Raw genomic sequence first — 24,129 nt, 5'->3', positions numbered from 1 at the left:
AAAAAAAAGAAGAAAGACAAGGCAAAAGAAAACATTAAATTCCAATTCTGTTACATGATAAAATAAATATTTGTTTACCATCGTGGAACCAGAAAGTTTCTGGCATTGGTCTTCCAACAACTTTCAGGTCGAATCTTGCTGTTTGACCTTCAGCACATTTACAAGACGCAGGCTTCAATACAAACACTGGTTTATATAACCGCTCCAACTGCAACTCATCAGTTTCATCCAACCTGCGAGCAGGTGAACGAGCAGGTGAGCGTCCAGGAGAGCGCGCCGGAGAACGACTGGGTGAACGTGGAGACACTGATCTATAGATGACAAAATGTGAAAGGTCTTAACATCTACATTTGCTAATAAAACTACAGTCCATACAAATACTGTCTAAAATAATAAATTTATGTTTTTTTTAGTTTTCAATTAAAACATGTAAAGGCGCATATTTACTAAAGGATGTTAAGCTTTAGCATGTTTTAACTCATTTGAATGGGAGTTAGGGCTTAGCACCCTTCAGTGAATATTGCCAAAGTATAACAAATATACTGTAAGTAAAAAGGCAAGTTACCTAATTCTTTTTACTGCTTCAGGTGCTGGAATATAAGTGGGACCTGCAGCTGGTCCAACAGGCTCCACATATAGCTTTCCTGAGCAAATGGCATTTCCTTTAATGTTACTAGCCAATGCAGTATAAATTCCTTCATCTTCAGGCAACAAAACAGGGACGCGTAGGCTTGCTCTCCCATCTTGTAAGATTTCCGTCTGATAACGTCCTCCGTGCTGAATGCGTTTACCATCCTTGTACCATACAATCTGTAGGGATATTCCAGAACATTGTTAGCTTTAAAACCTCCCCCTTGCTCTGTTTAGAAGATACATGCTGCTACTAAACATGTATTAATTAAATATAAGCACAATTGTTCATTTGGCAGGCATTCATTTTGTCCAGAAGATGTTCAAAGGTGTATTGGAGCCCGTGTTGTATCAGCTTCTTCTTTATTTTAACCATAACATGGCTTTTTAAATTTAAAACGATAAGTAAATCTAGTGTCGTTTGTTTTCTCTTGGTGATATTTAATATAGCATTGCTCTAATTTCAGCTAATAGGTGTTACATTCTGTTTAGATTGAAATCATTGATTTACAAGTCAAATTTAAAGCAACTTTAATGTTCAATAAAAAAATGTAATCCGATGTTATATCAAATATTGTATGTGTTATTGTTATTGTGTGTAGAATTTATTTTAGTTAGATATCTATTAAATGCTAAGTTTTAACTGCCCAGGAGTGCTTTTGACAAATGAGCTACTAGTTGGAGAGTTGAGGCACTAATATGCTCCCACCCTCTAATCTTTGTTAGTCTACTTTTATAAGTTCATGTATGATACAATACCTTTGGTAATGGGTAACCAGACATTTTGCAATGGAAGGTAACACCCATTCCTTCAAGGATCTGGTAACTCTTTAATCTTGTATCAAATCCTGATTCAATTGCTTCGGATTCAGATATGTCAACAATCATTTCTTCTCTGTCTTCTTCGAGAAGTTCTTGTAAGCTGGTCTTAATAATTCTGTACTCAATTTCTTTGATAAGTTTTTCCTCAAATGAAGAGATTTGATATTCCTGCAATACACGCATAGAATTAAAAACGGGAGTAAATGACAGGGAAGTAACAAGCTTAAAACCCAGTGCTAAGTGGGAAAAGTCATTTTTTTTCTCTGAATACCAGGCACCAAATATGTCATCGTAATCTCTTCAGGGAGAGGTTTATACAGAGTGTACATTCTGTAATAGCCATAGTTCAGCACTGCATAAAAAGATGTAGAATACTGACAAATTATTACTAAGACACTTATATAAAATATTCTTTGTTATTCTGCAATGACTTTTACATATACAGTATTTGTTGGGGGAAGTTTATAGAAGACAGTCAGTTTACCTCTGCATGAATTGTGGTCTTCACGATAATTGTATCCTTAGCCATCCTCTTCCTTATAAGGGCTTGCTCTTTTTCATATTCCTTGTCATATTCGGATAAATAAATTGCTGGAGCAACCTCAGCAACTTTTGGCTCTTGTACAAATGCAGTCACTTCAGTTTGGTAAGTCACATCTTCATGCATTCTCATGTAAGATTCATATTCCGCTATATAAAGAAGTTAGAAATGTCAAATACTCAGCTCTTTTATTTCTCAATCATTGTTACAACAAGTCTTATTTGTCAATGTGTCCATTACTAAAGTGGACTTTATGTACCTTCCTCCAATAAATTTGCGGTGGCAGAAACTTCACCGTGCTTGTTACGAATAGTAATGCCATATTCTCCGGCATCATCAGCAAACGTCATCGAAATCTCGAGTTTGCATTCTCCAGTTTCCTTGTTATAGGTTACTTTGTGTCTTTAAAAAAACAGAATGAATAATATTATTAAGGGGGGGAGGAGTTTATTCGAATGTAAGAACATATGCAAATTTACAGCAACTAAATAAATATAACTGGTGAAGAAACAAAAATAACTGGTTTTGTATAAATCATGACTCATGGTTGAAACCACGCCATAAAAAGCAGCATTTACAGTACAGTAGTAAAAGGATTTTGTATTATAGAGCCCTTGGAGTAATAATATCTAGGTAAGTGGGTATATGTGTAGGCACACAGTAATGTAAGTACTGTATGTGAATATTTCTCAGGCACTCAAAACATTAAGAGACTATCAACAAATAGAACATTGTAAAATGAACATTGACGAAATATGCAAAAGCCCCCAAAATATAATTACAGATAAAAGTCACATTACGGTATATTGGTCATTTACTGTACATTTAAATACTTCAGCACTAGAGGCTAGATGTAGTGCTTGTTTGTAAAAAGTTACAAATGTGGAGTCACAGAGGAAACAATTGAAATTAATTGTGCAAAACAATAAGAAAGTTATTGATATTATTTGTCCTTAACAATCCTATACCACTGTGTATATTTCAGGTAGTACACGCACATTGTATCAGGAGAAGAAAGGGCCTAGGCCAAGGTATCCTATATCAAAGTATATTAGACTTTGGACATGTACTATTACATTGTCATGTCATTTAGCTGCACAACACTAAAGTGTTTGTTTAAATCATTCATAAAACCAAGGTAAAACATTTTCAAGTATGTGAGAGTTTAATCATCGCGTCTCCAGACAATATTGGCGTAAAAACGTACTATACTATTTTGTTTTTTGACAAACGGGGTGATGCAATTGTGCAACGATATTCCTCTCATTAAGCATCTAATACATTTTGACAAATAATAACCCACATTATTTTTTTGTGAGAGAACATTTGTATAGGGAAAGTCTTAGAAGACAGAAGTTTGTTAAAGCATAATATTGATATGGCCTGTTAATAAGTACCTATATCCAGTACTTAGGGGAACACCAGCCTTTTTCCAATAAATGTGTGGCTTGGGGTTGCCTCCAATTTGACAGTCAAAAATTACGCTGCCTCCTTCGACCAACTTCTGTATTGTTGGTTTCCTAATAAAGAAAGCCGCTGCTCCTTCTCCGGTCTCTGTGATTTCAGCCGAAATCATGGTCTCAACCTCCATTTTCTGTGTTTCTTCGACATCTCTGAAAATAAATGAAGAATATTATAGTTAATTGAAAAGCTGTACTAAAGATGGGAATAATGTTACCGTGACTTTTTCTAAACCCTTCCCAGATCTACCTTTTCTCCCACATTCATCAAGTTCTTTTACTGGTTAGTGCACACGAACAACTTCAATTGAGTTGAAAGCAAGTTAACCCACGTTCGGTTTGCATTAACTCACAATGGAGCTTAATGAATAAACCCCATTGTTTTTAGTAGAGGAGTGGTTAGTAAAACATTGACTAGCCACAAGTCAGTCACATGCTAAATGTGTTCTGGGATAGTATCTAATGTCCCTCAACGTGCTGACGTTTGCTGCTTCTTTGAATACTTTAATTCTTATTTCCTATGCATCTGTCAGCTAAATTCTACTTTGACCCATATTTTATCACCTGCAATGCCATATTTCTATCTTTCCACCACCTTACCAGCCTTCAATATCCCTAGCAAAGTCTATTATTTCCTATGTAGCAATTTCTCTTCTTCTGCATTAACTAAACTGATTCGTATACTAAAGAATATGGATATTGATAAAGGTTTCATGTTTATTCTCTTTGGTTGATAAAACATATACCAAATTAACAAATACATGCTAAGTTAGTTTAGATTTGTCAGCTTTTTAGGGCGATCACTGCACTTTAACCTAAAGAATATATATTTCAGCGTGGGTATGAAGGCAAAAGAAATGTTTAATTGATTAGATTAGCCAATTGAGTCTTTTATAGGTGATCATTTTCCATTAGGAAGAGCTATAGCAAGGGTGCCCAACTCCAGTCCCCAAGCTCCCCCAGCAGGTCAGGTTTATGAGCATATCCCTGATTCAGCACAGGTGGCTCAATCAATCCCTGCTTCAGCACAGGTGGCTCAAAGACTGAGCCTCTGATTGAGCCACCTGTGCTGAAGCTGGGATATCCTGAAAACATGACCCATTGGGGGGCTTGTGGACAGGAGTTGAGCCTCACAGATCTATAGGTTGACCAGCATGTCCCTTATGGACTTGTTTCTGTACTACAGCATTAAGCAGTAACATGTTCAAGATTGATGAATTCATAAGCACCATATTTTGAGTTCTACCTTTTATGTTATTGCACAGAAAGTATCTGAGTGATATGGTTTCTTTTTACACATCTTCCTGCAATATACAACATCAAAGCTGCAAATAGGGATAATGTAGTTACAGCTTTGTTCTCACCCAGTTTATGACCTGCATTGTACAATCGCATGTCCAGTCCTTTTTTTAGTCTAAACAAACTGCATGCACAAATAATGATAACATCCTTATTTTTTCAAGTTCAGAAGGAAACATCATTACCGTTTTTCTTCTGTAGTCACTTTTTCAGAAACTACAACAGTTTCTCTGGTTTCATACTCTTCAGAAACTGTAGAGAAGAAATTGTCCACAATATTACAGTATATATTAGTCCTTTGATTCGAGTTTAAATATTGATACATAAATCAACTTCATGCAACTATTTATCAATGTAATGAGGAATATCACAGAACTCTTGAATTATGTACCTACACTGTAGAAGAATGTAGTAAAGGTACACCAGGAGTAACACCTGTTTTTAAAACTCCAGGCATGGCACTTTGGCCTTAATATGTAAATGTATCAGAGTGCTTTGATTTTGCTCCGTTGACTTCAAAAAGCAATATGCAGTATGTGATTATATGGAGTAACAGGAGGGAGGTCAACTGACACATATTATAATTGTACATATAAGTTTTGGCGTCTCTTGCCATAATTATTGTCCATTTTTATCCATTAATTAAACCACATTTGACATGGTAGGAACCTTTTCTACATAAGGAGCATGTATCCAATGCACAAATATGAAGAAAAAAAGGTTATTACATTTAACACTCAATATAAAGGGGAGAAGAATGAATTACTGATATGCTGCATGGTTTTCTACAGTTTACTATACTTGATACTGTACATAGCTCTTCAAAGCGCAATATTGCGAAATTAAAATAATTATAAGGAAATACATCTTAATCCAGTGGATAAGGTCCTACTTAGTGATGTAGAGGCCTCCAACACGTAAACGTTTAAATCAGATACTTTATCTAATGCAGCTAAACAGAAAAACAAGCTCTTTAATGGCTTACCTTGAACAAGTAGGTAGCATGAAGTGCTAACAGTGCCAGCCTCGTTGGAAGCAGTGCACGTAAATCGGCCACTGTCTTCTGCAAAGGCTTCACGAATTATGAGATGTGAAATCTCTTCTTCAAAGGTCATTTGGAAGTCAATTGAATTTTCAATGCGATAATCTTCTCGAAACCACACAACAGTTGGGGAAGGATATCCAGCAATATGGCACTCCAAAGTGACAGATTCACCTTCAAGTACTGTCACATTTTTCAAGCCCTATCGACAATAAATAGATGATATATAATGACATTCACATCATACACATCATTTAATTCAGTATACATCGTAGAGACATACTTTTGCATGTTTTTTTTAACCTTTACACTGCCCTTAGTAAGTTTAAAAATGTCCTCCTCCAACATTGCTCTAATTCTGACCCCACCAGCAGCATCGCTACTCGGGATCCCCAGGAGCAAAAAATAATTCTTAACAATTATCCCTTACAAATGATTAATATGCTAAAAAAAAAATAAACATCAAATCCTCCTCCCACTTCTGACATTGTGGGAGAGGGGTGAAATTGGACTTCATTGGTTGTAAGGAGGGTTAGGAGGGACACTCCCCCAACAGAACTGATCATGTTTAAAAATGTTATTGCAAAAATCTTCCATTCCCCTGGCCACGCACGTAGAAACTGCCACGGCAGCAAACAGGTTAAAATAGATGTAGCGCTGCTGGTTTGGTTTACACACAATTTTGCCATTTTTACCAACCAAATCTCCATTTCGCTAAATAAATCATCAAGTAAAACAATTGATTTTAATTCCAAAAAGAGACTGGCGACTGTGTAACTGGAGATTTTCAGATAAATAGATTTTGTGCTAAATATAGATTTAGCTCTAGGGTTGGATTTCTAAATCAGTCTAAAAAACAGCAACGTCACATACAGTAGATGTCAAAGACCTTTCGTTTTCAATGGTTTATATATATACAGTTGGCTATTTGATTGATTAGGTTGTCTGTCACTATACATGACCAAACTAGAGCCATCTGATGTTATTTGTCCTTTGACAAACATGACCGTGAGCTACTTCTACATGTGAAAACCATTGACATGAATTGATTACAAATAACTGTATCCAAAGGGATAACTTGTAAAAACGTTTGAATAATAATGAATGGTGTTACTTACAGAAACTAAAGTTGGTGGAGACACAGGGACTTCTTCTGGTTCAGGTACCCTGGCTGCTTCTTGGACCTAAAACATTTGAACCAATATTAGAGCTCATTACAGATAATCCGTTAATAAATAAGCATCATGCGGGAACTGGTGTAGAGGATTTGCTCCTGCATATGGTCATGTTAGAAGCATAGGACTGCAGATACAAAACACATTTTCAGTACCTACTGTTGGAAAACACAGGTCAGTAAGGAGAAAGATGGGGCGCGCAAGAAGAGGGGAAATAAATTTTGTTATTGCTTGTTTCTACAATAAAAGTAAATGAAGGTCATTAAGAGTCTCTTGATAACCAACCTCATATTCATATTGATATCGCTCCTCACGTGCTACACCACCTGAAATGCTCACACCTATATCTCTTTTCATTTCAATATCAAAGCGAGTTTTATAAGCATCAGTTGTCTCGGCCAAAGGGTAAGGCTGAGAGACCACCTTCTGTGCAACCAGTCTGGGTTCAGCTGGCTTTAAAAGAGGAGCCTTCACTGCCTTGGTGATCTTTTGAGTAGACGATCCTGTTAACTCTTTTTGAAGAGTAGCTATAGCAGTTCCTGCAATTGATACCTAACCAACCCAAGAGAAAAAGAGTTATCAGTTTGCGACTTGGCTTTACATTTTAAAGATGCGCTATGTTTTTTTCTACACAACTCACTTTACTTTTGGACAGAACTAGGACAAGATTGGTCGGAAGTGTGTAAAACGTAGGGTTTTGTAACTGTGTGCTGATTTACGTTCCTAATCTGTCCATACACTAGATTCCAGAAACACATAGTTATGCTTTTGTACGATGTGTATTTGATCAGTGTTTACATTTAAAGTTGCTTTGAAGGAGACAGATATGCCGAGTCAACTAAACAAAAGCCGAATCTAAGACGCTGGTAGGAGTGTTAAAATGTTGGATCTCTTTAAGGAAAAAAGACTAAAGAGGAATATACGTTGTCTCAAAGTTTGCTGCAGAAAAAGACAGTGCATCTTTAAAGTCAACAAGACTTGCAAGGAGCGGGTGGGGATTGCTTACTTCACATGTATTAGATAGGACTAAGTGGGAGGTTTGAAAGAGAATACACACGCAGCTAAGAAAGAAGTTATGTGAGACAGGAATAATAGTGAATAGAGATGGGTGAATTCTTTGGGTGGATTTGGATCTGCAGTGGAGCAGCCGGTTCCTTTGGACCACAGGTTGTATCCAATGGCGGTTTTTGATGAATCCGCGCGGATTGAAACCGCACAAATCCGTTTGCGGGTTTTAAACCGTGAAAACTGATTTTGGGGTTTACATCAGCAAAAATCTGGACAACAGATTTGGTTGGAGTCACCCATCTCTAGTAGTGAACAAGCTTTTGTTTTTGCATTAGAGGTGTATTATAGGTGTAGTAAGAATAGACATTGAAATACTAGTTATGTTAATTATGAGCTTTTTTTAGTATGCAGTCAACCAACTGCAAAGTTAAAGAATAAGTACATTGTTGGTATATTACTGGGAAGTGTTTTAATGATTTTTTAAATTTATGTTAGATAAGTATTGTATGTCAGGCTTGATATAACAAATATCCATTTTTAATAATGAAAACATTGACTATAGATGCCCGATATCAACATTTATTATTAGATCTTTTAAAGATTTTGAAACAATTGTAATTGTTTGCTATTTTACTGTTTCATGTATATGGATACTATATGGATATTTGTTTAGCGGGCCCCAAAAACTACAATTTAAGTTTCGGTGGCCTTATGACATGCCTGGCATACACATCACTCAGCTCTTACCTCAGATATATGGTCAGGTTTAGGTACAGTAACTTTAGCAACTGTAAAATGAGGAACAGGTGTATGTGGAAGTGATTGATCCAGTGGGACTGATGACGCTCTCGGCGGTTCTGATATTCTTTTAATCTACATTAACCAATAAAGTGTTATTGAGTATGTATGTCTCATATGCATTTGTAAAGAGAAATAATAATGGATAGAAGTTCTAGTTCCTAACCTGTGGGACAGGTGTTGTTGGTACATGAACAGCAGGAAGGATTTTTGGTACAGAAGGAACGTGAACTTCTGGAACTTTTACTGGTTTAGTTACAACCTGACGCTCAGGGGAAAACTCAACCGTTTTCCTAGTGGAAACATGCTCTTTGTATTCATAGTCCAGAGCTGTTTCTTCAGTATAGCCTTCTTCAGCATATCCCGGTTGTCTAACACGTGCTAGGTCAACTGCAGCAACAACTGTAGCCACAGCTCCAGCTCTTTTCCCAGCTCCAATCTAAAGATAACATTTGTAGAATTCACACAGCCCCCACAAACAAATGACAATCACAAGTACAGAAAGAAGGTACAGATTCATGCAACACACACACACAAAAAACCTCTTACATAAATATACATATACAATATATATATTCATTCAACAGTACAATACAATATATATATATATACACACGAATAAGCCCTAAACATATAAATACAAATTCACCCCTTCATTACTGGTGGACACATTGTGGGCCGCTCTACCAATGAATGGGTTATATGATCAATAGGCTTTTTGGCAAATGTTTTCTTTCTACCATCTAGTGATACATATAGTATTAATATCAATCTGCCTAGTGACCCCAGGCAAATAAAAAATATGTATGGTGATCATTTTGGTGTGGAATGGTAATTATTACCTTAGTGAGGATCTCACCTTGTTCCAGCCAAAAGTGGGCTGCTTTTTTTTTTTTTTTTAGGTTACTCCAAGAAATATTGTATTAATTATACATAAATGATTTTCCAGAAAGCCTTTGAACAAAGTCAAGAGATACACATGGCTACATATATACACACATAGATACACAAATAAATAAACAAACACAGATGGGGACCATTTAAGGAATTGCAGTATCAAGAAGCTCTCCCATCTTACATGAGCCGTGGTTGCTTCTTGCACTACATATAACTAAACCCAAAAGAGTTTCAGCATGCACCTGGTACTGTGTGTACGTGCTAAATCACACATAAATAAAGAGGTGAGCGAGAATTTAGGCCATGTGGTACAAAGATAAAGATTAATAACGGATGTGCCCAATGATGCGAAGAAAACGGTGCTTAGTTCGTAACTGGGTGTGATCTTTTCAAGTGTACCTCATCCATCTCTGGAATGTCTGAAGTCATTGTCACATCTGTGCTTAGAGGATTCCGAGTTGTAGCTTCCTTAACAGCAGCAACAACTGTCGCAACTGCCATTATTTTCTCAGTATCATAGTTTACCTGTCCAGCCATTAAAATATACATGTAGACGAACATTTAAGTTATGTATACCACAAATATGACACTTTCTTACAAACACACAAGAACGCACAACAAAGTGGGACTTTACAATAACAGACACATACAAATGCATTGTCATTGTAGGAATATCATTAACACCGATGTGACCCATGCCAAATGCTGTTAGGATAATGTTCCTATCGCTATTTTGCGATATGTCCTGATAAATTAGGACAAGGAGTCTTTCTGTATACATTTTTCTGGTGATGTTGTAATCCAGTACAATACGTTAAGATATCAATAAAGTCCATGGCACAGGCCACATCTGTCACAGGGTTTTTAGTTAGTAGGCAAATACTGATAACATATTAGCGCATCAAAAGTGAAAGGCTCATGTTAACTGCTGGTCGATAATCTTAAAGGTTATGTGTTACTTTCACATCTGTAGCGGTTGTATTCACCTGTTCTTGAACTGCGTGTATTTGTTCGCGTTTGGTGGAAACTCCTTCTACAGTTCTTGAGACTGTCTCTCGTTTGGCTCTTTCACTGGACACTACAGTGCCTATGGAAGTTTTCTCAGCTTCCTTTCTCATCTGATATTTATTTAAAAAAAAAAAAAAGGTTTTCTTAAAGTTCTCACAAAAACTGTAAACATAAGAAGACTAAAGGGCTTATTCTAGGAGCTCCGAAGTCGTCATTGCCAAACTGCGCGGTTCGGCGTGTTTAGAAGTAGCAGAATTAAATGTGGGGAAAAAAAAGATATTCTCTATTGCAAATCGCATTTTCTAAACCGTGTCTATATAAAGTGACAAACCGCACAGTTTAACAGCCAAAATGCCCGGATTGTACTTGCTTTAAGCGGAATAACCTGAGGTGGTGCCAACTCCATCCCCAGTCTGACATATGGGTTTTGCTCTGTCAGCTAAACCCATATTCCAGGATTTGGATGTAACTCACAAAACCAATCTCGCCAACCTTTAGGTGGCATGAAAACAAAGGTGAGTTTTGTAGAAGCGGCTTGCATAACAGAGCTACGGGAATTGCAGTTTTTGTCAAAAACTTTAAGCTGGAGGCGTTTTGGACAAACCGATTGGATTGTCAGACTTGGAGTGAAACCGCTTCTAAAAAAGCCTTTTCCGCGTGGATTTGGCATGTGATAAGGCTTTACAGAATAGCAAAGCATGCCAAACCAATCGGAAAGGGCTCTTTACATGCGATTTGACACACATCGGCGCTATGAGAATAGGCCCCTATGAGCACACCATTTTTAGTTAGTAGGCAAATACTAATAAAGTATTACAGCATCAAAAGTGAAAGGCTCATGTTAACTGCTGGTGGATTAAGCATTAGATAAGTAAAAGCTTGTGTGTTACTTTAATATCTGTAGCGGTTGTATTCACCTGTTCTTGAACTGCGTGTATTTGTTCGCGTTTGGTGGAAACTCCTTCTACAGTTCTTGAGACCGTCTCTCGTTTGGCTTTTTCACTGGACACTACAGTGCCTATGGAAGTTTTCTCAGCTTCCTTTCTCATCTGATATTTATTTAAAAAAAAAAAAAGGTTTTCTTAAAGTTCTCAAAAAAACTGTAAACATAAGAAGACTAAAGGGCTTATTCTAGGAGCTCCGAAGTCATCATTGCCAAACTGCGCGGTTCGGCGTGTTTAGAAGTAGCAGAATGAAATGTGGGAAAAAAAAGATATTCTCTATTGCAAATCGCATTTTCTAAACCGTGTCTATATAAAGTGACAAACCGCACAGTTTAACAGCCAAAATGCCCGGATTGTACTTGCTTTAAGCGGAATAACCTGAGGTGGTGCCAACTCCATCCCCAGTCTGACATATGAGTTTTGCTCTGTCAGCTAAACCCATATTCCAGGATTTGGATGTAACTCACAAAACCAATCTCGCCACCCTTTAGGTGGCATGAAAACAAAGGTGAGTTTTGTAGAAGCGGCTTGCATACCAGAGCTACGGGAATTGCAGTTTTTGTCAAAAACTTTAAGCTGGAGGCGTTTTGGACAAACCGATTGGATTGTCAGACTTGGAGTGAAACCGCTTCTAAAAAAGCCTTTTCCGCGTGGATTTGGCATGTGATAAGGCTTTACAGAATAGCAAAGCATGCCAAACCAATCGGAAAGGGCTCTTTACATGCGATTTGACACACATCGGCGCTATGAGAATAGGCCCCTATGAGCACACCATTTTTAGTTAGTAGGCAAATACTAATAAAGTATTACAGCATCAAAAGTGAAAGGCTCATGTTAACTGCTGGTGGATTAAGCATTAGATAAGTAAAAGCTTGTGTGTTACTTTAATATCTGTAGTGGTTGTATTCACCTGTTGTTGAGCTGCGTGTATTTGTTCGCGTTTGGTGGAAACTTCTTCTATAGTTCTTGAGACTGTTTCTTGTTTGGCTCTTTCACTGGACACAACTACAGTGCTTATAGCAGTTTTCTCAGCTTCCTTTCTCATCTGATAATTATAAAAAAAAAAAAAGAAAAGTTTTCTTAACGTTCTCTAAAAAAAACTGTACACATAAGACTATGAGCGAAAAGATGAAAATGGGTAAAAATGGGTAAGTCAGGAGCGTGAAAACAATGGAGTTAACTTCATGATGATCTTGATGCAATTATAAATGTCAATGAAGCGTATAGCAAGCACTTGTTAAATATATGCCTGTGGCTGCATTTCAGATATAACTGATATAACAGCAGTGCTTTGTGTTCTACCTGCTCGTGAACAGGCTGCATGTGTACTGCAGTCATTGCTGTCCTTTTAGCAGTCTGCTGTATGGCACTTGGAACAGGTTCTCTCACTCTGGCCAGGTCAACAGCAGCAACTACAGTAGCAACAGCTGCTGTTTTCCCTGTGTCTTGAACCTACATTAGTTACATTAAAATATATGTTTCACATATAAAAACAAACAATGAAGAACTGTCGTTCCAACATATTAAACAAGGCACAAGAACACAGACAGCAACACATCTCTGCACATGGACATAACATATTCATAAACAGCCTTCTTTTGCTGGCTGTTGTGTGAGCAGCTGCCATTTCTTGAGATCCCGTCTCGCCGTGAGTTTTAGGAGAAACTGTAAAATTACTGTAAATTGAACAGGGGGATGTAAATGTTTCTTATTACCTCTATGGTGTCTGCTCCAACTGCAGCACCAGTAATGAGAATTTGCTCCTGGGCACTGTGTCTTCCTTCCCATCTTTCCTCAGCACTTATCTGCGTAGAGCTTGTGGATATTCTAGTCTGCGATTCGGAGACAGCCACATAGTGCTCTTGTTTCCATGGAGGTTGAGCATCACCACCGACAACCATCATTGGTGTTCTCCTCGCCGGGGAGGGAGACTTCACGGATCTAATTGGAGAAGTCGACAGTCTTCCAGCCGGAGAGACTGACCTAATGAACATATTGAAGAATGGTTTTATTACTTGCTTGGAAAACATGTTTTAGGAGTACTCTACTAGAAAGATACACCCATACACCTACATAGTGCACACATAGAACTTCCAGCTAGGCCAGGCTTCAGCTAATAGCTTTGGAATTAGCGTAAACATGCTTAACATTGCAGAGTAAGAACAGAGCATGAACATGGGGTCTAGTAGTGACTGCATACAAAAATTGGAGGGGGGGGGGACTTCAGTTAGAAAATTCTGTATGTGTGGCCAACACAAATAAGCAAAATATTAGTCAAACAGAATGTTTCAATAGGAGATGCAAAGTAGAGCTCTACTCACAAAACTCTTCATCCAGTGTCTTCCATTTATTTAAAGGAACAGTAGAGAGTGCAACATTTTAGGTCCCACACGGACCTTTCAAATAAGTGGAAGGCACTGCAGTAAGAGTTTCATGAGTAGAGTTCTACTTTGTATCTCCTATTGAGAAATTCCGTTTCGTTACCTTTTTGATTCGTTGGGAATGACATATGGTTCACATAACCCAAATACTTCAAGAAAAACAGCAGAAAGAACTATTTTCAATGCCTCTGTATTATTTGCAGTAGGGTATCTCCCCCTCCTTCTCATAAACCAATGGAGAAAATAGAAGAGAGAGTGCAAAGTGGGAGATGAGTAGAAGTGAAAATGCTGCTAAATAAGCAGGGCACCGTTAACTTATTTGTTTGTGATCATTCATGTTGAATAGGTTACACTGAGCTGATTAATAGCTTAAAAATATATATTGAACAGGCATACTTTTTTAATATAATGTGTTCATTTTTTTTCATTTTCATTTCCAAAGTCAACTAAAGCTTTTGATAGGTCTTCAATCTTTAGTAAAGTAAGGTGTGTGTGTGCGTGTCATGATTGTGTATGAAGTGTTTATATGGTGTGTGTCATGCTTGTGTATGAGGTGTGTGAGTCATGCTTGTGTATGAGGTGTGTGTTTGTTTGTGTGTGTGTATATGTGTGTGTGTGTGTGTGTGTGTGTGTGTATGTGTATGGTATGCTTGTGTATGAGGTGTGTATGTATATGGTGCATGTGTATGGGATGTATATGGGATGTGTGTGTGCGCATGATGCATGTGTATGGGGTGTGTGTGTGTATAATATATTTATATATATATATATATAATGGAAATATTACTGTATGCTCATTTGCATGTCTTAGACAGAAATATTACTGTATGCTCATTTGCATGTCTTAGACAGGTCTGCAACCCTGCCTTTCACCATTATCCCCCAGCACGCAGTGCTTCCACTGCAGCAAGGGATTCTGGGAAATGACATGCAAATGAGCACACAGTGTCACCTTTTGCTTCAAAACCATATAACATGATCCCCTATAAGCTTATGCTTGCTGCATTTCACAGCTCTTGAGCACAGCCTGGTTTAAGATGCATAGCCAGTAAACCCACCCACAGACAAACATTTCGACCTTAATGGGTCTCACCAGTGTGCGGTTGGCTTTGCAAAATGAAGTTTGGTATAGGTTTCACCACACTTAGTTAAGTTACGGTAGGTACAAAAAGTGACAAAAACCCTTTTTTTTGGTGTGTAGTGTGCATTTGGTGTGTGGGCTGCCTGTTTCCTGGGCCAGTTAGTTGGGCTTGCCCCCCTGGCTAAAATTTGTCATCCAGCCCCTGCCCCTACCACACGTGATGCACTCCCCACTGGCGTGACCGGGTGGGCGTCTCAGTAAGGGGGATCCGCCCCCAAATGTTAATCTCTGCCTTGTCCTATTCTGTAAGCACGTTCATTAAAATTGACACTTAGCGCCTGCTTCTGGTACACTGCTCCTACTAGCTTATCTACACAGTATCCTGTGGTAGTGATCTGGTAGCGCTACCGGCATAGGTACAACACCAGTACTCCTTCCTGTAAATACTGTAGTTTGTTTAATTTTGCTACTGTGCAGCAAAAACTGTTAAACTGTTGCCGAAAAATAGCACCAGACTTATCAGTGCAAACAATACTACTGTTTTCAACTGAATTCTGATTTTTGCACTACGTTTTGTTGCTTTTGCATCAATGTAGATGCAGTGAGTATTTGATAACTAGCCCCCTAGCAGCTGAATTGACCATGCTTGGACTTCAGCTAACAACCATTATTGGAAAAAATGTCATATTGTACAACCACTACTGACATTTCAATTCCAATCATGCAAACCTATCACTTTTGGGGTATGCTGTTTCCCGGGTTTAGCACTAGTTAAAAGCCAACACCAGATATAACAAAGGCAAATGTATTTATAAGTGTGATATGTCACCATTTAGGCACTATTACATTATCTCAGTAGTGTAACCAACACACACGTAGTTAGGGTATGTAAATACAAATGATAAAGATAATACCTGACAGGTGATGGTATGGGGGCTTTCACGTGTCGTACAGGAGAAGGAGACGGGGATTGTCGTACAGGGGATGGCGACTGCTGTCTTGCCATCTGAATCCTAGCAGCAATTGCTGGTGGTGTGGGTGACTTAGAAGAAGGCTTTGGAGGAATTCTTGGAGGAGTTTTATGTGGTAACTGCACTCCTGCAGCCACATCAACACTCATTTCAACTGTAGTACTGGATCTAGCATCATAATGAGCCTCTACTCTCTGTAACATACAAATTAAGCATGGTGAACTGGGGATATCCATTTAATTAATACAGTGATACAATTAATCATGTATTGGCCAACAAATAAAACAGATGCAGTTTTATTGAAATATGCCTTCTGACCCAATACAACTACATGTAAGCTCTAATGTTACCTGAGCTAATACATTTAACCCAGCAATCACATTTGGAATAATTTCAGTTCAGATATCAATTATTAAATGTATATGTCATTCAGAACCTTCCCAAAGTAGCAGGAAGAGCCTCTATTCCATTTGTCTAACAATAGACTCATGCAGTTCTCTATCAATGTATCTGCATTACCTACACTTTATAGATATGGATTATCACCAGGGTACAGTGGAAGTATTTGTAAATGTAGGGCGAGAGGATTCAAATAATAGGTTAAACATACCTTTTCGAAACGTGCTTGTCGTGTTTGGGAAATCTGAGCAGTCGATACAATTGTTTTTGTCTTTTTGGCAGGTATTTCTTCATCAGCTATTAAAAAAAAGGAATGAACATGATTATAGTTGTGGATGTCAACACCTAGACATAGCAGCGGCTGGCAACTTAATAAAATCTGGCTATTAAAAGCTATTTAATCATTTTGTAACCAAGTAATTCTAGGCATTTAAAGTATGACATGTATATTTCCTTCATCAAACACAAGAAAACCAGCACAATCTAAGCTTTGCTTCAGCATCATGGTTAAATATAAATACTTCCACTTAACTCCAGAGTTAGTCAACATATAAGAAGGTACGTTTTTCAAGAAGTAGGTAAACATACGTGTAACTGACAAGTGAAAACATGAATAGTGTAAGTACAATTAACATCTATAAATAGCATTGGTTGAAAAAGAGGCATGTCACGAAAAACTGTGCAAAAAGACTTCACACCATTTCAGATACCATAAAAACCACTATTGACTGGATTTGATGGAAACAGAAGTTGGAATCCATACCTTGAACAAGTAGTTCAGCTGTTGAGGTAGCACGTCCGACATTATTTGTTGCATTTACAGAATAGGTTCCAGAATCTTCAGGGTAAGCTTCTGCAATTATTAAACTGTAGAGGTCTCCGTCTTGTATAATTTGAAAATCTTGGGAGCTCTGGATTTCAGCTCCTTCCCTGTAGAACTTCACCACAGGTGTAGGGATTCCACTCACTCGAACGTCAAGTCGAACTTGACTGCTTTGTCTTACGGTTATGCTTTGTAGTCTTTGTGTGAAGTTTGGGGGAGCTGTTTCAGCTGCAGAAAATGAATCAGGAATTCAGGTCAATGAAAAGGTATCAGATGTATAGCAACACTTGAGGTATATAATAGGTCCTCAACTAATATCCCTAAGGGCAGGATTAAAAAATGTACAAATAAAAGGGCCTTTGTATTTCATAATGTCTCTACCATATAATTGTATTCCCTTAACTTTATAAGGAAGTTTAACTGCGAAAAATTGCCCTTAGCTGCCTGAGCAACTACAATGAAATTAGCCAGGGCAGACCGTCCAATGACCACTGTAAAGCTGGGCTGGAAATTGAAGAGCCCTGATAAATATGTGGCAAGATGACACTTTTTCCTCCATGATGCTGTGCAAACATTTTCATTTTGCATCAATTTGCTTCGGTAGCAAATGTATGAAAAGTATTGGAATTTCTTAAATCCGATGTTTATTTTTTAAGTACAAAGGTTAGCAGCACCTACTGTACCACCGGGTACATGTATTAAAAGGGAATTAAAGCTTTTACAGTGTGCTCTGAAATGCTTTAGAAACCACCCTAATTTTACACAGTACGTGTTTTCATATTAATGGCAAGTGTAGAGTAGTTTAGACTGATGGACATTAAAGTAATTGCTTATTATAACTTTTGACCAGCAATGACATCTGCGCATATGTATTGGTATAGTTGCCCATGGGGTAAATCGATTGACATAAGAAATACAAAAACTGGATTAACAATTTCCAGTCTCTGGTAATAGGGTCAGTTTATAGAAGCCAAACAAAGGCTCCTGTTTCTACGCCTCTCATTAGTTCTCCCAATGGAAACTATTTTGTGCTCCACAGGAAATGAGATGTTTAAACATCAATATATTATTGTATATAATGTTATGCCATGTTACAATTAGGGAAGTTATTATATGAGTAGTTAGTTAGAATACAGCTGATGCACATATTATAATGATATGATTTAAACTATATTTCTCTTTGAGTTTTTGTCTTTCTTAATGTCAAATAACCCCACCCCTGAGAAACCCCATGATTCATAATGTGCATTAAATGTAAGGTATCTGATTAATAAAGGTCTTCTATTTGACAGTCACAAGCAAGAGCAAAATGTTCCCACCCACCCACATTCCACAGTAATAAGCATGGTCTCCTCAATCTAGCTATTGTGCCAAATGAATAGAAACTACTGCTGCTAATACTGTCCTCATCTGGGTTTGTCTTGCACCTCCCGGTCATACCTGTCACAAGTAGTTCTGCGGTGCTGGTTGCTTGTCCTGCTCCATTGGCGGCTCGTAGGGAGAATCTTCCACTGATGGCTGCTGACACGGCGGGGATCATCAGTTTAGCGCGGCCATCGCTAAACGAGATCTGCACACCGGGCAGTGTTGCCACAGAGAGAACCTGTCCATCCCTGAACCAGCTCACCTCAGGAACCGGAAAACCTGAAGAACAATTTCAAATGTAGAAATGATGCAGAGCTGCAGGCAATAAATCCTCAACAAGTACCTGACATACAGTAAGTGTCAGTCACACACATTGTGGCCTGAGCAGACAGCCTACAGTATCATTTTCAAGCTATCTGTATTTGGTCAATGAGTATTCAAAGTATTCAAAGAATCATTCTGCATTATACCAATGACAGTGTCACACACTGTATCATTCTGCATTGTATCAATAACACTGTCACATACAGTACTGTATAATTCTACATTGTACCAATAACACTGTCACATACTGTATCATTCTGCATTGTACAAATAACACTGTCACATACTGTATCATTCTGCATTGTACCAATAACACTGTCACATACTGTATCATTCTGCATTGTACCAATAACACTGTCACATACTGTATCATTCTGCATTGTACCAATAACACTGTCACATACTGTATCATTCTGCATTGTACAAATAACACTGTCACATACTGTATCATTCTGCATTGTACCAATAACACTGTCACATACTGTATCATTCTGCATTGTACCAATGACACTGTCACATACTGTATCATTCTGCATTGTACAAATAACACTGTCACATACTGTATCATTCTGCATTGTACAAATAACACTGTCACATACTGTATCATTCTGCATTGTACCAATGACACTGTCACATACTGTATCAATCTGCATTGTACAAATAACACTGTCACATACATGTTTGAACTTACTTCAGCTGGGTTAGCATTACGTTTATATAATAGGGATTGTCCAAATGCACACAACAAAAAGTTGTTCCAAATAAGCTTATTAAATTTAGTGATTTTATATAAGAGCGAAAGATCAGATTCTCAGCTCCCTGCAGGATTGTATGTAAAAAGTTAAAATCATAATATTTCATTTTATGGTTTCTGTAAAACAAATTGTCACTTGGTAAATACAAAAAAACTGAATACAAGGAATGAAAAGCACCCATCTGAATCAAATGCGTTAATAATTTACAAAGATGTCTATATCAATGTATTCTTACATATGTACAGTACTAAGCGGTACCAAGCAGTAAGGCACCCCATGGCCTATCACGTGTCTTATAGTTTTACAATGCTTAGTAAAAATGACCTTATGTCATATGTAATAATACACCCCAGAAAAAAAAGGTTCTAAATCTTTACAGCTTTTATTTAAAAGAGGGAATACCATTACATCATATGATAACACAATTTTTTTTTTTAAACCTAAACGTATGATATGATTCTCATCTATTAGAAGGGTTTCTGCTCATTTTTCATTACAACTGGTTAAAAAAACAGCAATGCTTTAACCAGTGAAATGCTTTCCTTATCCTTTCATGACTCACTATTTTACTTTGCTGTACCTTAATCTCCATGGGGAAGATTTAAGGAAGTGCAAACGTCATTGACAATTGTTAACAGGCAGCGAGCCTATCTGTATGTTCTTATTTGATATTCTGTTTTCTGGTTAGGTTTTAACTAAATTCTGTATTGTAGTTTTATCAGCCACATGCTCTCTAATTGTATGGTCAAGTATGTGAATATAGTCCTGTTTTTTAGAAATCTGATCGGCTGCCACAGATTTAGTCAATTATTTTTTTACATGGTCTATGATGTTACACTACATAGAATGATTGCTATATGAGATAGAATGCTTGGACTACATCGAATTATTGCTATACCACACACAATGCTTCTAGACTACATAGAATAATTGCTGTACCACATACAGTAGAATGCTTCTTGACGACATAGAATAATTGCTAAACCACATAGAATAATTGCTATACCACATAACCACATAGAATGCTTCTAGACTACATAGAATAATTGCTAAACCACATAGAATGCTTCTAAACTACATAGAATAATTGCTAAACCACATAGAATGCTTCTAAACTACATAGAATAATTGCTATACCACATAACCACATAGAATGCTTCTAGACTACATAGCATAATTGCTATACCACATAGAAGGCTTCTAGACTGCATTGAATGATTGCTATACCACATAGAATGCTTCTAGACTGCATAGAATGATTGCAAGACCACATAGAATGCTTCTAGACTACATAGAATGATTGCTATACCACATAGAATGCTTCTAGACTACATAGCATAATTGCTATACCACATAGAATGCTTATAGACCACATAGAATGATTGCAAGACCACATAGAATGCTTCTCGACTGCATAGAACGATTGCTATACCACATAGAATCTTCTAGACTGCATAGAACGATTGCTATACCACATAGAATCTTCTAGACTGCATAGAACGATTGCTATACCACATAGAATCTTCTAGACTACATAGAATGATTGATAAACTACATAGACACCGGACAGACATTTAAAAAATAACCGGACAAATATTTCTTATTTTATATATACACATTTATTTTCGTACTGTATCTATCTATCTAAACAGATGAGAAAATATATACTATCAAATCAGGGTTTTAATCATTGGTTACTACCAGTATACTTCTGCATATTCCATTCTTTCTTATATTTAAAGTGGTTTAATGGGATTCCTACATACTCTTATGTGTGAAAATCCCAAAATATTAAGACTTGTAAAAATAGGGATTTTTAGTACATTACTACAGTAATCATATAATCTCTCATCTCCTGCTTATATTTAGTAACAGGTACAGTACCATGTTACAGGAATTTTAAGGCAGTATTATGGTCTTCAACTGCAACATGAAAGCTAAGATATGGAAAACTAAATGATAAGGATAAGCCGACCCATGTGTTCAGCATTAAGAAGAGAATACTGTAATTCTACAAGAAACTGACATCTCTTTGGCATTGTTTCTATTACACCAAATAGCCAAATAAACAATAATACATTGACAACACTAATACATTCAATGCCGATTTATTCAGTATACCAATTTTCTTTCTGATTGCCTTAGGACACAATACAACTTTACTCAATCACACGCCAACCTTTTATACTAACACAACATTTATAGCAGTGCATTTTACAAATTACACATGTTCTATATTCTGATTGATTTAAATTATGTTTTGGCATAATTGAGAGAATTTGAATGACCGTATGTATGTGCAGAGCATTAAACCAGCGGGGAAAAAAACCATTTGTGGTTATTGTATGAGCTTAATTAAATCTGAGCTTCCCTGTTTGCTAATGTGTTTTAAAAGAAAACTAACCAGTTATGGTCAGGTGTTTTTTTTATATGGAATCTGCAGTACATTATACAAATGGCTAAATCAGTATGTTTCTATTTTAAAAAGACAGCTGGAGCAAATGGCCATTTTGATTGACATGGCATCTTGTTGGGACTATGGCAGAGTTGTGCAATGTGGGCAGGGAATCAAGACATCAACCCCTTTTAAAGAGAACCAGCTGTCTACCATATAGCCTTAAAGAGGACCAGCTTTCCCAGAATAGCAGAGCACACACACTTGCAATCCAATCTGATCCTCAGGACTAAAGTTTAGTTTGTGACACTCTCAGCAAGCTGCCAATGTCAGAGTACTGGTCATTTGCCTGTGAGTTTTCCATTGCTATAACCCAAGTGGACAGAAGAGAGGATCTTGTTATAACACAGATGTGAATACAAACTGCTGATTAAGCAGTTTCACACAAACAATGCTTTTTTTCAAATTATTTCTGTGTGTCTGAATTATACCTTTAAAAGGTTTTCTAGATACAATTAAAATGAAGCAATAAAAACATAAACTGTGTTTTATGTATAAAAATAATAAGACAATTCAAGTCACTTTTAATTGTTCTCAATAATAATAATAATAATAATAAAGGCAAATATTCATGGCCAGAACTACACTCTAAATTGCTATATGAAATGATCTCATGAATGAAACATGACTGATTTTCTTGCAGGATTTTGTGTTTGGGGCAAAACTTTTACTGACTAATGTTAAACTGTATGACAATATCAACTGTCCTTCTCAAAATAAAGTTAAAAGTTGCAGTTCAGGCGGTATGTTTATTTTTTATTTTTAAAGATGTCTTCATCTTAAAAATATTATACAACAGGGTATTTGTTTTTACCCTTCTAAATGTATCCTTGCTCACATTTTAAAGCGTTTAACATAGGTTGAACGTCTTTTTTTTTCAACCTCATCTACTATGTAACTATGGGGCCTATGCAGAGAGCAGCGGTAGAAATAATTGGAGAGTTTTAGAAAAACTAGATTTAATGGAGAGTTTTATTCTCCATATGCAGAAATGGGCGAAATCCGCTATTTTTAGCATTACTGCATGTGGAGAATTGTAAATGAGGAGATGCGCGCAGCTGAAAGGGGGAAAAAAAAATCGCGCATTTTTTTTTTGTTTCCCTATAGCCGGCGAGCTCCTGCTTCTTGCCAACTTTAGTTGGCGGAGAAAATTGGAGAAAATCGCGCCAAAAACAGCCGCTAGATGGCGAGCGCGCCTTTCTGAATTCGGATATTTTTCAGACTGGCGAGATGTAGTTTCTCGCCAGCCGCGCGGCGAGATTTTCAAATAGAAAAAAAAAATGGCTCTTTTTTCCTACCTCGCCATTTTCAGCTGTTTTTAGCGCGATTTTCTCCGGAAAATGGCGAGATTGTAAATAGCGCTGCTCTCTGCATGAGGCCCTATGTGTTTATTCCTATAAAAAGGCTAAAAAGCCAAATTAACATGGTGGCTAAGCCCCTCCCACTTTGTGACATCACTGGACTTTAAAGAGTGTTAAGAGAAGCTCAGGATAAAATAATTCTCTGATTTTTTTGCTGCTGCAGTCGAGCAAGTGCAAACAAACAACACATGTTGCCAGTGAACACCACAGTCTTTTGGTCTTTTAAAATGACAATTAAAAAAAATAAAAACAGCAAGATATAAAAATAAGACTGACAATATAATTTAACAAGCATAACATTGAGCTCATATTCAATTCATTTTTGAGTTATTGTGGTTGGAACTGCATCTTTAATTAAAATAAAGCTCACAATAATCATCATTAGATAATACACTAGATATCACTTGTTTCACCGAGAGACATAAGAACATATTGATCTGTTTGGCATTAGAAATTATCTGTTGGTAATCTATCTTCTGAAGTTGCTCCAATGTTTTGAGTCACTAGAGACAGCAGATAACAACACAAGTCTTGGCTGTTATGTCTCAGAAAAAAATATTAATCTCAATATTAGTCAATTTATTATATTA

At 37.1% G+C, this 24,129-nt stretch overlaps 1 protein-coding gene across 24 annotated transcripts in view; it reads right to left on the bottom strand.

Annotated features, from left to right (window-relative positions):
* Positions 1–24,129, bottom strand: part of LOC142499506 (titin-like) — a 254,089-nt gene that overhangs the window by 226,898 nt on the left and 3,062 nt on the right. For 18 of the 24 annotated variants that reach the window (XM_075608936.1, XM_075608959.1, XM_075608943.1 and 15 more), the window contains exons 3-24: positions 18,720–18,923; positions 17,220–17,507; positions 16,668–16,753; positions 16,001–16,251; positions 13,340–13,607; positions 12,927–13,076; positions 12,535–12,669; positions 11,598–11,729; positions 10,659–10,790; positions 10,072–10,197; positions 8,942–9,214; positions 8,725–8,850; positions 7,255–7,521; positions 6,913–6,978; positions 5,738–5,996; positions 4,938–5,004; positions 3,391–3,606; positions 2,253–2,395; positions 1,937–2,142; positions 1,390–1,620; positions 566–810; positions 79–311 (exon numbers count right to left, since the gene is read on the bottom strand). In XM_075608936.1, coding sequence (XP_075465051.1) covers positions 79–311; positions 566–810; positions 1,390–1,620; positions 1,937–2,142; positions 2,253–2,395; positions 3,391–3,606; positions 4,938–5,004; positions 5,738–5,996; positions 6,913–6,978; positions 7,255–7,521; positions 8,725–8,850; positions 8,942–9,214; positions 10,072–10,197; positions 10,659–10,790; positions 11,598–11,729; positions 12,535–12,669; positions 12,927–13,076; positions 13,340–13,607; positions 16,001–16,251; positions 16,668–16,753; positions 17,220–17,507; positions 18,720–18,923 — 4,104 coding nt within the window. The remainder of the gene's footprint in view (positions 1–78; positions 312–565; positions 811–1,389; positions 1,621–1,936; positions 2,143–2,252; positions 2,396–3,390; positions 3,607–4,937; positions 5,005–5,737; positions 5,997–6,912; positions 6,979–7,254; positions 7,522–8,724; positions 8,851–8,941; positions 9,215–10,071; positions 10,198–10,658; positions 10,791–11,597; positions 11,730–12,534; positions 12,670–12,926; positions 13,077–13,339; positions 13,608–16,000; positions 16,252–16,667; positions 16,754–17,219; positions 17,508–18,719; positions 18,924–24,129) is intronic. The other 6 variants (XM_075608945.1, XM_075608956.1, XM_075608946.1 and 3 more) reach the window with 5 other exon arrangements.

Source organism: Ascaphus truei, chromosome 7, assembly GCF_040206685.1.
Source record: "Ascaphus truei isolate aAscTru1 chromosome 7, aAscTru1.hap1, whole genome shotgun sequence".
Taxonomy (NCBI): Eukaryota; Metazoa; Chordata; class Amphibia; order Anura; family Ascaphidae; genus Ascaphus; species Ascaphus truei.
The sequence above is the reverse complement of the archived record's forward strand: the minus strand, read 5'-3'. Positions and strand labels throughout refer to the sequence as shown.